A 16,979-nucleotide genomic window follows, 5' to 3' on the forward strand; every position below is an offset into this window, starting at 1 on the left:
TAAAAATGTCTGCAATACATCGTTAAATTCCTTCTAAAAATGTTTTAAATAATGAGTTTAAGAAGAGAAAATTAATTAAAAACAAGATATAATTATCGCCATCAGATACATCAATTATTAAGGCAGCAGATTTGCCATCGATAACGCAGACGATATATATTTTGAACTCTGAGGAAATGTTTGCTACTCAAGTTTAATAATGAATATAATAAAGCCATAGAACATGATTCGTTTATATTAGCCGTTAAATAAATTTTTGCATATTCTACTAAAGCAATTTTACAGGTAGAAATTTAAAAAAAAATTGTATCTTTTACTTTACATAAATATCTATATACTTTTGTTTATAAGTATTAATTCTTTGTTTCTGTGACTGGCAACAAGTCATATCTTCTTTTGGAATTTTTTAAAATAAAGTCAGTAGAATTTTGGTAGCTTTGCTTCTGTAACAGTTATTTCATTATCTGGTAAAAATAATTTTATTAATTTAAAGTTGTTAAAATCAAGCAAAAATAAAGAAAATTTTTTTTGAACTGTGAAAAATTCTTAAAACTAACTTCTTAAAACTAAAAATTCTTAAAACTTAAAATTCTTAAAACTTAAAACTTAATCTTAGTTTGGATTGTATAAAATTTGAATGATGTTCTGATTATGAATATTCTTATTTTAGGCCATCTATCTTGTCCTTCTGGTGACATCCGTATTTCATGTGCATACTGTCGCAGATTCTGTAGGTAGGTGTAAATTCTCAACATCACATTAAGGCTATAAACATTAACATAAATAAAATTTTAAAAAAAGACCGAGAAAAAAAATTGAAACATATTAAAATACACGATGCTTCATTGTTTTAAGAACTGAAGAAATTAATGATATGTTTTCAATTATCGGTACGTTCTTCGAAGTATAGCTATCACTACGGGCTAAATCTTCAAAATCCTTGAATTTTTTTTTGAGTATTAAAAATTTGAAAACATTATGCCTCTTAAAGTTGTTTGTTGAGCAAAAGAATTGAAACCTATTGAAATAAAATAAATGAATTATGGAAAATATAATTGATTATAAACATAAATAAAGTAGTTAAAATTATTAAAGCCTTTTAATTGAAAGTTCTTTTGATTTTCCTAAACGATTAATTTAAATAAACATAATTCATTTTAAATTTCATATTTCAACGAAGTTCCAACAGCGTGCAGATTAAATAAATACAATTCTTCAAGCAATATTAATGACTGTATTTGCATATGATGAATGAAATAAAATTAATTCAATAAAATAAATTAAAACACTTTTTAATTAATCTACTAAAAAGCAGAATTATTTTTATTTTAATTGCTTTCGTTTTCTTATAGTTTTACTTAAGATTCATTATTATTAAGTAATATGATGTTTTGGAATAAATTTTTCTCGAGATCACGACCAAATGGCACCACTGGTAAAATTCAAATTTCAACTTAAATTGTAAATAGCTGACAATTATGATATAAATGTTTTGAAGTCAGACATTGTCATCGAGAACATAAAAGAATAAAAAATCCCATCTTTACAAGTGAATTAAAGCATTAAGTGAATTAAATATGCATAAAAGCTTCTTAGATATAGATATAACAAAGACAAAGTTAAATTTTTTGGAAATTCTTAAGACTGCTTTTGTTAAACCCGTATTTCAATATTAAAAAATAAAAAAAAGTTTTCGGAGTTTTCTACAAATTAGATATAGTTTAAAGTATATACTTATAATGATTCAACAAAAATGTTATTAATCCTTTCAAAATAAAAAGGATAATTTCTTTTTTAATTAATTAATTTCTCTGACACTTTAATAATTTAAATAAAAAAAGCATAAACAGCACTAATTTACGCTTTTATTTTAATTATTCCATAAAATGTTTCTTTTGGATAAATACGAGAATAATTTCACCCAAATTTGGCAACTTCCAAAAAAATCCCATCTTCCAAATTTTTCTACTTCTACATTAAAAAAATATTTATTGTTTATATTCAAATGTACCATTTTTTAAAGTAATGAGTTTCGAATAAATAAATGAAAAATAAATTTTAGCTGAACTTCTCATTAAAATTAAATAATTTAATTTCAAGATTGGGGATTTTGGATAATTTTTACGTTTCCTTATATGAAGAGAAAATGTTGTAATTGTCAAAAAATTAGAACTCTATATTCTGACGAGTCTCCATGTCCCGATGAGTCCGAAAAACACATTTTTGGAATTATGTCTGCTTGCCTGTTTATGAATATCAACACTCAATGAATTCAAAAATGCTGTGAGCTAAATAAATAAAATTTGATATATGAATTTTACGGCAAATTCGTAGCTTTCTATCAAATTTTATACGAATTCCATTCTGAGGAAGACTGTCTGTTAGGCTGGCCGAATACAAGTTAAAGCTAGAATTACAAAACAAAAAGAGATAGATAGAAAAATATTAATCACGGATTTAACTTTTAAACTGTAGATTTGTCACAAATTTGGAACCAAATTCGGCGAATGGTTCATTCTCTGTCGGTTTGTATTTTTACATTCATGTAAATACGTTAATTCAAAAGTACAAGAACATAAAAGAATAAAATTTGGTTCGCAGTTTTAGCATTTAAAGGGTAGAATGTTATCAAATTTTGAGCCGAATCTTTCAAAGAATTGACTGTCTGTCAGCCTGTACTTTTGAATATCTGTAAACGTAATAACACAATAATATAATAACTTAAGTAAATAAAATCTGCAATGCGATCTTATGATTACAATCGTAGTTTTATGTCAAATTTTGGTATCAATTGCTTAAAAAGAAGTTAAAATGCGTATTTGATTTTTTTGGTACTTGCGGATTAAAGATATATCAGTGATTAATTGAAAAAAAATTGCTAAGATTGCATGCTAGATTCAGTAAAAACGCTAGAATTAAGCTAAAGATCGATATTTCGTATTACATATATATTAATAGAAAATATCGATCGTTTGTAACATATATATTACATATTGTTTACCAAAGCTATGCAATTAATACACAAATTTCTGTTTTCATTAGCATACTACAAAGCACTTAGTTCTGATGAAATTCTGGGAACTTGTAGCATTCACGGCCTATTCCAAATTATGCAGTTATCTATGGGAGAGGGCGTGCAGATAACACCTTTGTTAGAGAGAATACGATAATTCTCTGGAGAGATTATTTCCCCTGGTTGATGAAAAAGTCAAATACCTGTGCCTTTCACGTTCTGCATATGCAATTTGGTTTCATTCAGTAAACTAGATGTTAATGCAAATGCTTCTAAATAGGGAAAGTATTTTATTGCCAATTGTAGCTCTCTCTATGTATAGAGCATCGTCTGTTTTGTGACATTAGACACAATCTCTTTCAATGTTTCATTACCATAGTGAGGCAAATATACATAAATTCAAAACTCCTCTTGATAGCTGTTTCGATTTCACTAAAGCACAAAAGGCATTATGGTGCTTTAAACATTGATGCTATTTCATTAAAAAATTAATTATTATTAAATTAATTTTCATTGGCTACTTATATTTTTCTATAAGTTGAATCATTTACTTGATTATAATATGAAAGGCAGGTAGCATTCACATAAATACCGCATAACTATAATCTTTGTCTATTTTGAGTAAACGTTTTATAATCAGTGAATGACTTTTCACTCTGTACATTAAACTATTCTACCAAATATAATAAATAATTCATTTTAATACCTTCTTATTAAATTATTCATGGCTCATGGAACGAGTTTAAAACTGTATGTTTAGCCCCGTTAATAGTAAAAAGAATGAAGAACATTTTAGATCACATTCCTTTGATAGATTGGGTATAGTATTTGCCACAAATATACAATTTCGATACCAAAACAGAAAACTAAAATTTATTTATCTAATTTTTAGCAATTTTGAATATATGATAATCAGACAAAAACGCAAGAAAATCTATCTTTAATGCATTCATTTGAAATTTTGGTGTAAAAGAATTCTTTTATCTATTTTGATACGATTTAAGGTTTCAGAATCCCATATAAACCCATGTTACACAAAATGCTGTACAATAATTCCACAAAGTTTTCCGATATTTTCAATTACAAAAAAATATCAACAACAGAAAATATCAGAAGCAGGTCTGCGCCTAAGAGTGAACACCTGCTAAGACTTACAACAGGCATTCAATTCTTTTACGAATTTAGTCCACATGCTTATATAGATGGATAATTCTGGTGATAAAACCATCCACAAAAGCCAGCGGGAATGTACTTCCCAAAACTTTCTCGTATATTCTCTAATAAAGGTGTTCCCCAGAAAACGATTTGCATGGCATTGGCGTTCAATAATTACGACATATCATCCTTTGGCGAGAATTTCGCATTTTTAATGAAAGTATCTTGGCATCCCTGGCGAATGTTTTGATAATAAATTCCTGACATTAGGTTAATAATATCCGAAAATCGAATTTGCGTTTTAAACGCGTTTTTTACTAATCGATCGAAACAAAAAATTTACACAGAATTACTCTTGTAGTCAGAAAATCCCATATCAAATTTAATATATCTAAGTCATTATGTTTTCGAGTTACCGCTTTAACTGGTTTCTAAAGATACAGACTGACCGATAATCCACCCCTTGTTGAATTTGGCTCAATATTTGATAGTGTTTACAATATAGATGTTTATTCTGTGTTTTGAATTTTATTTATCTAGCTCTCTTCGTTTTGTAGGTGTGTTAAGTCGTATTCGGATAGAAGGACAGACAGACTTTCTCTGAACGAATTTTGCTTAAAATTTGATAGAAATCTGCACTTTGATATAAAGACCATATACCAAATTTCAACTTTCTAGTCTTTGTGACAGTCAGACAGACCGAACAGACATTTTACAAAAAAATTTTTTACGAACACAGGGAGGTCTAAAACGTGGAGATTCGTTAAAATCTCGAGTTCGAATTTTTAGACGATTACAATACTTTCTCTATATTACATTCTCTATATTTCTCTATATTACGTGATTAGGTTATATCATATGCATGTCGCGAGAAATGAGATCCATTGACAGAATTTGAAAGACCACATGGAGCTGACAAACTCTCCATGAAAACGAGTAATTCTGTTCGCTCTCATGTTCCCAGACAGAATTCCAAAGTTTTTTTGCAGATTTCATATGGCTCTTAGAAAATATTTTTTGAACTTAATGCGGCCCGAAACAAACAATAAATTTTTATCGGCATTCCGAAATCGAATTTTTTGACAGTCACATTAATCTCTGTTTATATATTTCGTCTACGGAAAAATAAAAAGGCCGAAATATAAATGGGTCAATATTGCATCAATATGAATGGTAAAAACGAAGACTAAATGTGGCAAATGATGTGTATAAAGTCAGATTCAGTTTTAAATTGAACAATATTTTAGATGGTAAATATGAAATGTGTCTGATTTTTTTCTAAGAATAATCGAATCGTGTATATCGAACAATAAATTCCCTCAGGAAATTTGGTATTTAAACATTTTAACATACAATAGCATGTATTGCAAATGTTTCATCATTTTCTAATTAAAAAGAATCAGGCATGATTAATTTATGATAAAAAGGACTTCCACCATACAGAGTTTTATTTTAAAATATAATTTTATTAAAATAAAAATGATTTTTCAAAATTGTTGATACCATATTATTCGAAATTTCATACTTTTTAACCGCATTTGTCTTTATAATTCGTTTCAATTTTTACATATTTTAATGAATTAAATTTCTCTTTTTCCCTTAAAGATTTTCATTAGCGAACAAATTCATAATAACAAGTCTAATGTTTGACAGAATTTAAAATGAAATTTAACTACAGATTTAGAAATATACATATGGAAAAGAAACTAAAATTAAAAATGACTCCCTGGTAAATATTTTTTTTTTATTTTTTCGTAAATAGTTTCCTGTGTTCCAAAAATTTCTGTTATGATGAAAATCGGCGAAAGCTTTTTTTTTTCTTAATTAATCGATATTTATTCTTAGGAACGAAATCCATAGTTGCTTTTTTCTTAGATATGTATAATTTTTGCTAAATTTTTATTTTTTATACGGAAACAGATTTTCTTTTTAGAATTCAATTTAAAAAAACTTGGCACCTAAAAATATCGAAATATGAAAAATGGATACACAGGATGGATATATGGAAACCTAAAAAAAAATCTAGTAAAACGATCTCCTTACGGCCAATTAGAAAAGTTTTTTGCAATTTCCTGATATTTAGAATTTTGAACTTAACAACCTATAGCATCCTTAGTCCTTTTCCACTGCACCATAGTGCATGAGTCATTATTATTTTTAAATTAAAGAATAACTAAATTTGGTATATCATAATGTTTGTGCATATCTTCGTTATTTTTCTTAAATACCTTTTCGTAATTACTTGCTTTTGGAAGTTATATAATCACATGTTATGTTATAATTATTTGTCTACTCAAAATAGTATTAAAACAATATAAATTTCAGAATATCTTTACATATCAAATATACTCATTATCTATTTGATATTCCGTCTAAAAAAGCAATTCTTTTAGGTCTTAAGTACCAAAATTAAATTCGCTTTTAAATTAGATGAAAATCCAAATTCAGCCATATTCGAAATAAAATCAGTTAGTAATTAAATTTTGGAAATGATGACAAGGTTAAAAAAATAATAAAATATTTGAAATTTGAATTTGTTTATATTCAGAATCCTAGTATAAAAAATGAATAAAACTTAAAATAAAAAGAAAATTGAATTCAGTCTAAAGAAATGTTTGAAAGAAAGTCGCATTTCCCTTGAAATATGCAGAGAGAAAGAATGGAGAGAAAAATATTATATGAACCAGTCTCAAAATAAAATTTTATTGATTATTGCTTGGTATTTATGTTATGTACCAGTAATTGAATAGTTCTTTTTGAATAAAGCACATAGAATGGAATTTCTTTGAGATATATGACTAAAGAATAAATAACTTCTATCGGCATTCTGTCTACTGTCTGTATTCGTTTTCACTTAAAAAAATATATGCATATGTTATTTATGATACATACATTGCTTACGATTCCTTGTTTGATAAATTTGATTCCCTTACTTTAATTTTATTCTATTTGATCTGATATTTTTTGCAGTGCAGTTAAAATAAGATTTACGATTACAATTTTTTATTCAATCAGGAATAAACTATTATTTTATGAATTTCAATTACGCAATTAAATTGCATTGTATTGAGTGCATAAAGAAATTTTAATCAGTTGGCGGCTTACCTCAATTTCTGAAAGAATGGTACATTTGCTGAGAGGGTGAAAAGTTTCAACGTTTTAGTTAATTACTGAGAAATAATAGGTCTGTAGTAATGTAATTCGGAACATGCCCCCCCCCAACACACATTTTTATTCGCATGTTATGAAGCAGCGAAACGCTTCCAAATTAGGTATGTTTTGATTCAATCCGTCTCCTAATTTATCAAAATAACTTGTCTGATATCAAAGGGTTTTGACGTCGTTCTCATCAACTCCTCTATATCAGACTACAGTTTGCATTCTACTATTTAGATTTCATTAAAATATTTAAAACCATCATTCTGTCGCACAACAGGGTAATTACGATTGAGTAATTCGCTTTGGAACTAGTAGAAAGAATAATAGTCAATGATTTTCTTTTATTCTTGCATGGCATGTTTTGTGTTCAACTCATTCATATAGCGAGGACAAATCATGAATGGATTTTGAACCTCTTCTAGTCAATGTTTAATTTGAAACAGATCTAGAATTTAGGTAGCAACACCAAGTAACGCGTTTATTTAGTTTTCTGCGCCTTTTAAATGTCTCTTTCGTACGTATTGATAGGCAATTACTTCATTGATGGATTTTGATCAAATTTTATTACTGATAATTATTGCAATGAAACAACATGCCTAATTTCATTCAGTACTGTATTGATAAATATTCATAATATTGTTTAATATTTTTCAGAAGCATATAATATTATTTAGTATTAACAACGGTGCACAAAATTATGTAATATGTTGAGCATTTATCTCTTGCAAGAGAGCTTGTTGACTTTATCAGATTCCCAAACGGGTGATAGATTTCTTACTCCACATATTTCATCTAAAAATTGGTACATATCAACATTTTTAATGCAAACATTGCACACCAAACTGAGCTTATCTAGATTTTTCATTTCTGAGTTATCATGTTCAAAAAATATAATTCCAAGTTTTTACATTTTTGGTCTCAGAAAAATGGAAAATTTCGGAGAGTTTTCAAAATCTTCTAGTATAATCTTTCTCTTGATTTGAATATTTTATCTTTGTGAATGAGAAAATAAAACCCATAAAAAACGTACAAATTCAGCATTGGAATTATTCTTACAATGCTTTTGAGAATTATTTTATTCCCAAATATATGTTTAAGCGCTGGTACCCGATTAAATAAGTGCATCCAAATATCTTTTCACTTCAAAATCTTTCCGCGCTGGTAGCAAACGGCCTCATTCAAACTTATGTAATTTACTTTAAACAAATCACTTAGCGACGAAGCAGCTAAGCAGTTGAGTATTTGTTTTTTAGCCTGCAATTAAGCAAACGACTGTCTTACATTTGCACATTGATCCAAAAATCGAACTCCGCGTCTTTTCTAACAGCGAAGAACTTTCCGTTGCGAATGCGCTTCTAATTGTACTTCTTTAACAACTTGTTTAATGATATCAGCGAGATTTGGAAAATGTCGATTTTGAATGATTATGTTTATGATCTTGCAGTTTCTTTGTTGCGGTGTTATAATGAAAATAGATTACTTCAAAATAAATAAAATCTAAATCTTAATTGCTGTATTCAGTGCCTCCTTTTAAAGAAAAATTACATTCCTTACATCAACATTTGGTAACCCAAATTTTTCAAAACCTTTGAAATTTTGGTGAGATAGTGAAAATAGTGAACTCAAACAGGATTGGGAATGCGCCAATAGCCGCGTAATAATGGTTAAAGCTTATATATATGTGTGTGTGTATATATATATATAAATAAAGTTGCTGGAAACGAGAAAACACAATAAAAAAAGGTGATATATATATATATATATATATATATATATATATATATATATATATATATATATATATATATATATATATATATATATATATAATCAAGAACAAGCGCAATTTTATTTTAAAAAAATGTATGTTTCTGCTTATGCACACGTTGCGTGTTTCTATGCTGAAGCGCCCAAAATGTATATTTAAGCAAAGAACGGTCTCAGCCGAAATATCTTTGTGAAATTACCATTCCGTTTTGTTATGTGTGACTAGTTGAATACACGAAGAACATACTTTTTTGAGAGCGGCTTACTTTAAAAGAACAAAAAACGGAATTACTGTCTTTTTACAAATTCTCCAAATCATAAGTTATTCATAACTCTTATTTGTATGTCAACCACTTACGAATATGATCTATCATTCTTGAAAAGAGGTAGGAAATTTCTCTTACATCTGAAAGAACGACTGTTATGTTTCATCTATAAGTCGAAATGTTTTTTTTTCTTTACCGAATAAAAACTAAAAACAATTAAAAAGAAGATTTTTTTTGATATTGCCAAATTGAACAATCTGAGTTATTGCAATAATGCCGTCATTTTGGAATGTGACAGGTCTTTCGAAAAAGTATGTAGTTATTTAAAGCAACTCGATATTTTTCTTTCTTATTTCAATGAATTTATTTAATTTTGGCTAATTAGAAAGCATAAGCTTTTCAAAGCAAATTCAAAAATAGACCATTCCGATGAAGAATAAATAGCATTCATTGAAGTGCTATAATATTTCTTAGTGTAGAAATAAAAAATGTATTGAAGTATAACAAATTATTCAAAAATTTATCTAATTTGGTTTATCATAATATTTTCGGTCTATGTACTTACTATACATTATTATTCAACCCATTTACAACACATAAACATTAAATTCACTTACAACACAATTGTAAAATAAATATTTTTGATAATGTTTCCTTAAACAAAGCGTATACTAGGAGACTGCAAAATTACTTTTTCATAACTGAGTTGTTGAAAGTTAATTGAAAAATTCATTTAGAGAATACTTTGTTTCTATTTGCGTGCTTGTTAATATGCTAACATGAGATAAGGCTTATCACATTAAGCCTCTAATAAAAAACTGGATGTTTGAACAAATAAATGTACATTTTCCAATTAGTCTAAAGAAGCATGAACTCATAGTAAAAAAGTATGAAAAATATTAATATGATTAGAAAGAGAAAACTAATTTACCATTTAGCCTAGAGAAAAGCAAAACAATGACACTGTTTGCAATAAGCCAGGTTCACCCAAAAATACGCTACGTATAACATTTTCGGTATTTCGTTTTACTGTTTTCTGATTCTTAGTCCTTAAAATAAATTTCCCGCAGAAATTGCAATTACAAAATACTAAATATTGCAGCTATTTTAGATTAGTAAATAGCCACGTCTTCTATAAAATCATCTTCCAAACTCCTTTATTATATAGTTAGTGCAAGTTACCCTTCTCAGGCCATTCAAATAATTACTCACTCTCTTTCGTCTGAAATAATTCAAGATGAGCGAAAATAATAGCTCTGTGTCCTTTCAAAGAAAAAGTGATAAGGCAATTCTATCAGTCGACACCTTTCTTCCCCGTCCCTCAGATATGCTACTTTATGGACGCAGGGGGCCAATAAACGAAAGCCGTTCATTCTGTTTTAGTGTTCAGTACGGCGCTGAAAGGCGGTAGGACGAGAAGGGGAATAAACTCTAAACGGCTTTTAGGATATTCTGACCGATCAAATATTTTAAATTCAATTTTATAAAAAATAAGCACTTTGCAGTAAATTTTCTTCCCGCTTCTTCCTACTTTAAATATCTACAATGATCTTATAAAATATATGATACAAAAAATACTTTTTAAGATATTGTATAAGATGAAAGAAGGGAATAAATTGATGCGAGCGTGATAAACGTACAATTACACCAGCAAAACTAAATTTTTAATCGCAGAAATTATTTTTGGTAACAGTAATTTTATTAAATTTATTTACTAATTTTACTGTCTGAAATAATTGGTTTTTTTTCCTTCTTTTTTTTCTTCAAAATTTCATCTTTTGTTTAAGAGATTTCTTTTATTGATTTTATTTATAAATTTGTCTAATTTATCTTATATAATTTTTTTACTTGCATCAGAATTATTTATATTCGTTTAAATTGCTGAAATAAGCCTAATTTAAATGGATTAGTAACTAATTCAAATTGTTTATTAGAGTAATTTTTAATTATCTATTAGATAATGTTTTTTACAAATTAGTTAATAAATAATGCACCAGGTAGTTGGTAATAACTTTATCTAAAATTAAGTTCACAATAATTTGATGAGATAATTAAAAACTTCCCATCGAGTTTATTCTTTTAACAATTCATGATTAAAAGAAAAACTTACATCTTCATTTTCGTACGATATTCGTCTGTCTCATTAATGATTTACCAGCAAAGAACCAGATAATAACGTCGTTTCTTTTTTCAGAAAGTTCGTGTATAAATGATAAACAGTATGAAACTACAACAAAATATTAGAAAAAAGGAGTATGCGTATTGATGCATACATGGCAACATGTTTAGATATAATGTTTAATTACGTTCATATTGCGACTGTGACATCGCGTAAACACATTTATTGGCGCTTCAATCACGTTGAATCTTCAACATTAAAAATAATAAGAAAACAAATTATTCGTTATTAAAGCAAGAGTTTTAGATTAAATAGGAACTTACAATTGAATAGGAGTTTTGATTACTATTTTTGTGCACATTTATTATCATTTTTTAAATTTTATAATTTCTGTTTCTATATAAAAATGTATCGGAAAAAAAGAAAGAAATCTTGGAAAAAGCTGAGAATCTTTTAAATCCTTGTCTTAAATCAGATTAATATTTTGTATGTTTAGAATAATAAAAACTTAAATTTTTTAATAACAACAGCTCACATGCAATCTGATCACAGACTTAAATGTTAGGCATAATTCAAGAAATAATCTTTAGTTAAACATTCCTTAAGAATAAGAAAGGCTTGAATCACAGTAGAAATAGTTTATATAAACATGGAAATGTTTCATGCTTTAATTGAAATGTTACGGCAAACAGCAAAAAAAAAAAAAAAAAGGCATTAAATCAGCAAAATTTAGACTGAAACATTCAAAAAGTATTTCAAGTTTAATTTTTCATGTGTCAGAAAAAAAATGGATAAATCTCGAAGATCGTTTTTGAAATACATTTATGAAATTATCCATAATATCAAAAATTTCCTAAGTTTGAGAAAATTAATCCATAATATGACATAATCTATGTATTTTATTATATAAATTAGCAGATTAATACAGTTTTGTTTTACAAAGGAAAAAATTATCTCAAAATTTTTTTAAAAAATGTGAATAATAGATCATTTTAAAAAGTGAAATATGCCGGGAGCAATTGTTTAATTCATTATAAAAAATATATGTGTATCTCTTTTAAAACCATATACCTATTGCTAAACTATAGATGCTTCGGAAATAAATTCAATGCTTTAACATTAATTTGGATGAAACAAAAAAATTTATTCAAAATATTTACATCGTTGTAAAGCTGATATAACTTATGAGTAAGTAGTTAAATTTTCTGATAATTTAAAAACTCGGACCCCCCCCCCCCCCGAAACTTTAAGAACTTTGTTTTTGTAAATTTTATTGTTATATTTAACAGCATGAATTTGTCTAGAACAATTTTCTGTCTTTTTGCTTTTTCTCTTTAACTACAATTTAAAATTATATTAAACTAAGATTTTACAGAAAATTGTATTTTAGTTACTGTTTAAATGTCTATATATAAAAAAAAGTATCTTGAATGAGGCTTACATTTTAGGCTTTTAAACCTATTGAAAAATCGAATAGAAACTTGGAAACTCAAAAAACTATTTACCTACATTCTGTCGCACTCTTTAAACTAGTATAGCTGTTCTTTTAAAAACACAGTCTAATAGATACCGAAACAAGAATACCACTTGTCTCAAAATATAGGGTGAATATGGTGTATCAAATCTCCCACGTGAATAAAAGAATATTATGTTTCATCTAAGCTAAAATGACTTAATGGCTTAGACAAAGTATATTGAATGCCTAATCTCAAACAATAATCCTTATTTCTTGAAAAAATCATGTTTATTGAGATTTCGAATTTGGAAAAGTAAGAACTTCAAGCCTTTACTAAATATAAATACATAAATATAGAACTTTAATCATAAACAAAAAATATCGAAATCATGAAATGTAGAGAAAGACTGATCTTTTGATAACATAATAATGTAAAAAAACTATTTTGTCAATCCATTTTTAAAAAAGTTTTAAATAATTCAATATTTTTATAGGCAACAATTCACTCTATTATCAAAAGAGCGCCACTCGAATAAGGGAAAAAGATTTTTCCTGACATCGACATCCAAAAAAAAAAAAAGTTTTCGAAGTCGCTATTGCGCTATGTGGAAAATGGAAAAGATCATGATAATCCCTATTTTTATACATAAAAAAACACATTCACTTCAGCATGGAAAAGAAAGTAATAAAAAGAAATCATCACATTCTTTGAAGACAGCGAAATCCCAAACAATTTTCCTATGGAGAACTTTCTTTCTCTCTCGTTCGGTTGGATTCTGTGAGCCAATCTCCATTTCGATTTCCTCAGGAAAAAAAATTACTTGGTTAAACCGCAGGCAAAATAAACGGAAAAGCCCTTTTTCTATTTCTTCCGAAATCTTGGGATGAAAGGAGAAACGATGAAACGGACGCTAATCAAATTGCAGGATCCAGAGAGAAAGACAGAAGAAAATGGTTTTTCTTGGTACGTGATGAGAAGCATTTTGTAGCGGAAAAGCGAAACATGGAAGAAGCGGGAAGAAAATTTTGGAAAGAATGAATGCACTTAATAAAATTAATAAAGTAGCAATTAAGTAATTGATTCGTTAATTAAGTATAATTAAAGCCCTATTGTTTTTCTAGGTTATGAAGCAGAGAAATGTTTACTTTGTAATGATTGAAAAAGTTCTGGTGAAAGATAACACTCCTTCCAAAATGAGATTTCTAATTAAGAAGAGAGCATTTTTAATTGCGATATCTAATCAATAAATATAATGCAATTTATAATCAGAAGATATAAATTAAAAAACTTTTAGTGTTTTTTTTCTGTTTCTTATAAATATTTTCTTTTAATCTATGGATTTCACAGGCCAAAGATTTCTTGAAGCATAAAAATTATTTTAGATATTTAATCCAAAATTTCAGGAATTTTTCTTTTTTTACGAATGAAATATATATAATTAAAAAAGCTTAGTATGATTTTATAAAATTAAATTATTTTTTCATCATATTTTTTTAAAGATTTTAAATGTGCCAAATATATATGTTAAGAACTAAACAATATCTCAGACAAAGACACAAATCACATTCTAACAATTCGGCAAGAAAAATAGAAACATCTTTTCACCAATATATTTTTTGCTTTGTAAAAAATATTTAGATAGTAATTTTAATGACAGAACTATTCATACAGTAGCCATCTTGATATTTTTTCAAGTTCCCAGTTCTAGCACCGTTATTTCCGTATATCGGTAGTTTCTACAAATATTTATCAAGAAACTTTTAAAAACGGATTTCCAAACTCTAATTGTTGACATTTATAAATTCATGTGAAGTTTATAAATGGAAATAAAAACGTATAGCAATTTGGCTACACGAGCACTGTATGATTAAAAATACAGTAAAATTATTTACAACTGAGATAAAGCCACTGTAACGTTTGATAAAAATATGAATTATACCAAAAATTAACACAAATTTTCGAAATTTTGAGTATGTCAATTAATATGATTGGCTTTTTGTCACTCGTAGCTTCCTTACCGCTAGTTCGATACTCATTTCTATAGAAGAATCAATATTACGAGTAAATGCATGTTAAGCTGGTAGATCAAACAATTCTCGCTGGTGCTGTGTGGAAATTTGAGGAAGTTGTGTTGGCTCAGGTGTTATCCTTGTCATCTGACCACAATTCTGAACTGCGATCTTCATATAAAAAAATTGCTCTTCTGTAGCTAAGAGTCATTAATATAATTAAATTAAACCTTATTAAATTGGAAAGATATGTGTCGATCGATCTAACAAAATGTTGATTTTAAATTCATATTGTGTGTCAAGTCAATCTGCCAAAATATGATTGAACTGAACTGTTTTTGCTATCTGAAAACTATGGTCATACATTTTTGATAAGAATAATCATATTTCATTTATTTATCTTTGTATAATCAAATTATTTTTGAACAGAGAAAGCTAGTTATGAAAGTATTGTCTATCTGTACCAAATGGCCAGAGTGGATTATGTAAGATTGGTATAGGCGAAATTATAATATTGGAAATTAGAAATTTTTTCTTAAAATCATCACATATATCGAAAAAAAGTAGCAAAATTATGAAGGATAAAACATCTTGAATCCTCTGGCTAGACTGCTTCGGTGTGGGCATTTAAATAAATAAGTAAAATTTAATGAAAGCTTACTTACGCCTATATATTAATTAAAAATCTTAAAGATTCTGTTATCACTGGATATTTCCAGTATACATTTTTATAATAATTGACATTATTAACTTGATACAGTATTTTATGCTCTTTTTTTCTTCAAAATGATATTGTAGATTTTTTTTTGAGAAAATCTTAATTCCATTAACTAATTTGTATCTTTCATATAATATCATATTTTCACTCACTTCATGATATATTTATATCGGTGAAAGGTTTTAATAACATAGTAAAAAACTCTTGTGGAGAAGTATAACATATTAACCCTATTTCTCTGTATAAATTCCTAGCTTTGTAAATGGTCAATGTTGCTTTATATAAAGGGAGACTTTCTGTTGAAAATTGATGAAAGAAATGACAGTTTTATTTCGTTTTTTTTAATTGCTGTAAATGCACATATTTCCTTTTGTTTCAATAAGACATATTTGATGAATGGTATTTTTCATTTGATCCACGCTTGACTTTTTTCTCTTATCTTACCACCTTTCGGACATTGTATAAGCCAAGAAAACTATTTATGCCCATAATATAATATTCGTTTTTTCAGAGTCCCTTAATTGTTTTGAATATTGGATTCCCATTCATACAAATGTATATTCATAACAACTTTATTCTCTGTACATTACTTTACTCTCTGTACATTAGAAAGTTGCTTTAGTAAGGACAAATTATTGCCAAATGAAATGCATTAATTCTGAAATGAGTGCTCCCTAGGACTCATTTCTGACATAATTTCAAGTTTCTATATAATTCTACTAATATTTTCAAAATATTGCTTGAATTAAAAAATCAAATTTTTTTGCTTAACATGTGGGCGACTCATTGACAACAAAGGATTTTTGAAACTAATTAATCAGAAGGAGGAAATAAGAAACAACTTATGTTTCAAAAATGAATCTCCATTGCATCCAATTATTCTGATTCCTCAAGAATGTTGTTTAAAAAATATTCTAAAAAAAATGCAATTCACTAAGCATATTCACTATAATAAAATATTTATCATATGTATTGCCAAGTCTAAACTTTATTATCGTTTTCATGATTCTTTTTGAAATTCTACATCATTAATTCTAATTCGCGCGTTCCTCGTTTAAAATTCGTGTTGCAGTTGGAAAAATTAAACCACATCAGCGCATTGTTTTTCTAGAAAATAAGCATATGCCTGTGCCATTTACTTATTTAAATTCATTTTTTTAGAATGTAAGCGAGATAAACGGATAAAACTTCATTTATTTTTAAAAATGTAATAAAGGATGGGAAAAATTTATAAATTTTAAATTAGCTCTTAGCGCTGAAGAAAATATGCTCAATATTAATTCATAATTAATCTTCTTCAAGTATTGCTGTCTTAG

At 27.4% G+C, this 16,979-nt stretch overlaps 1 protein-coding gene across 1 annotated transcript in view; it reads left to right on the forward strand.

Annotated features, from left to right (window-relative positions):
• LOC129968431 (uncharacterized) overlaps positions 1-16,979 on the forward strand; it is a 134,437-nt gene that overhangs the window by 55,643 nt on the left and 61,815 nt on the right. Inside the window, exon 2 of the mRNA XM_056082292.1 lies at positions 671-734. Within this exon, the coding sequence (XP_055938267.1) occupies positions 671-734 (64 nt within the window). The remainder of the gene's footprint in view (positions 1-670; positions 735-16,979) is intronic.

This window comes from Argiope bruennichi, chromosome 1 (genome assembly GCF_947563725.1).
Source record: "Argiope bruennichi chromosome 1, qqArgBrue1.1, whole genome shotgun sequence".
NCBI lineage: Eukaryota > Metazoa > Arthropoda > Arachnida > Araneae > Araneidae > Argiope > Argiope bruennichi.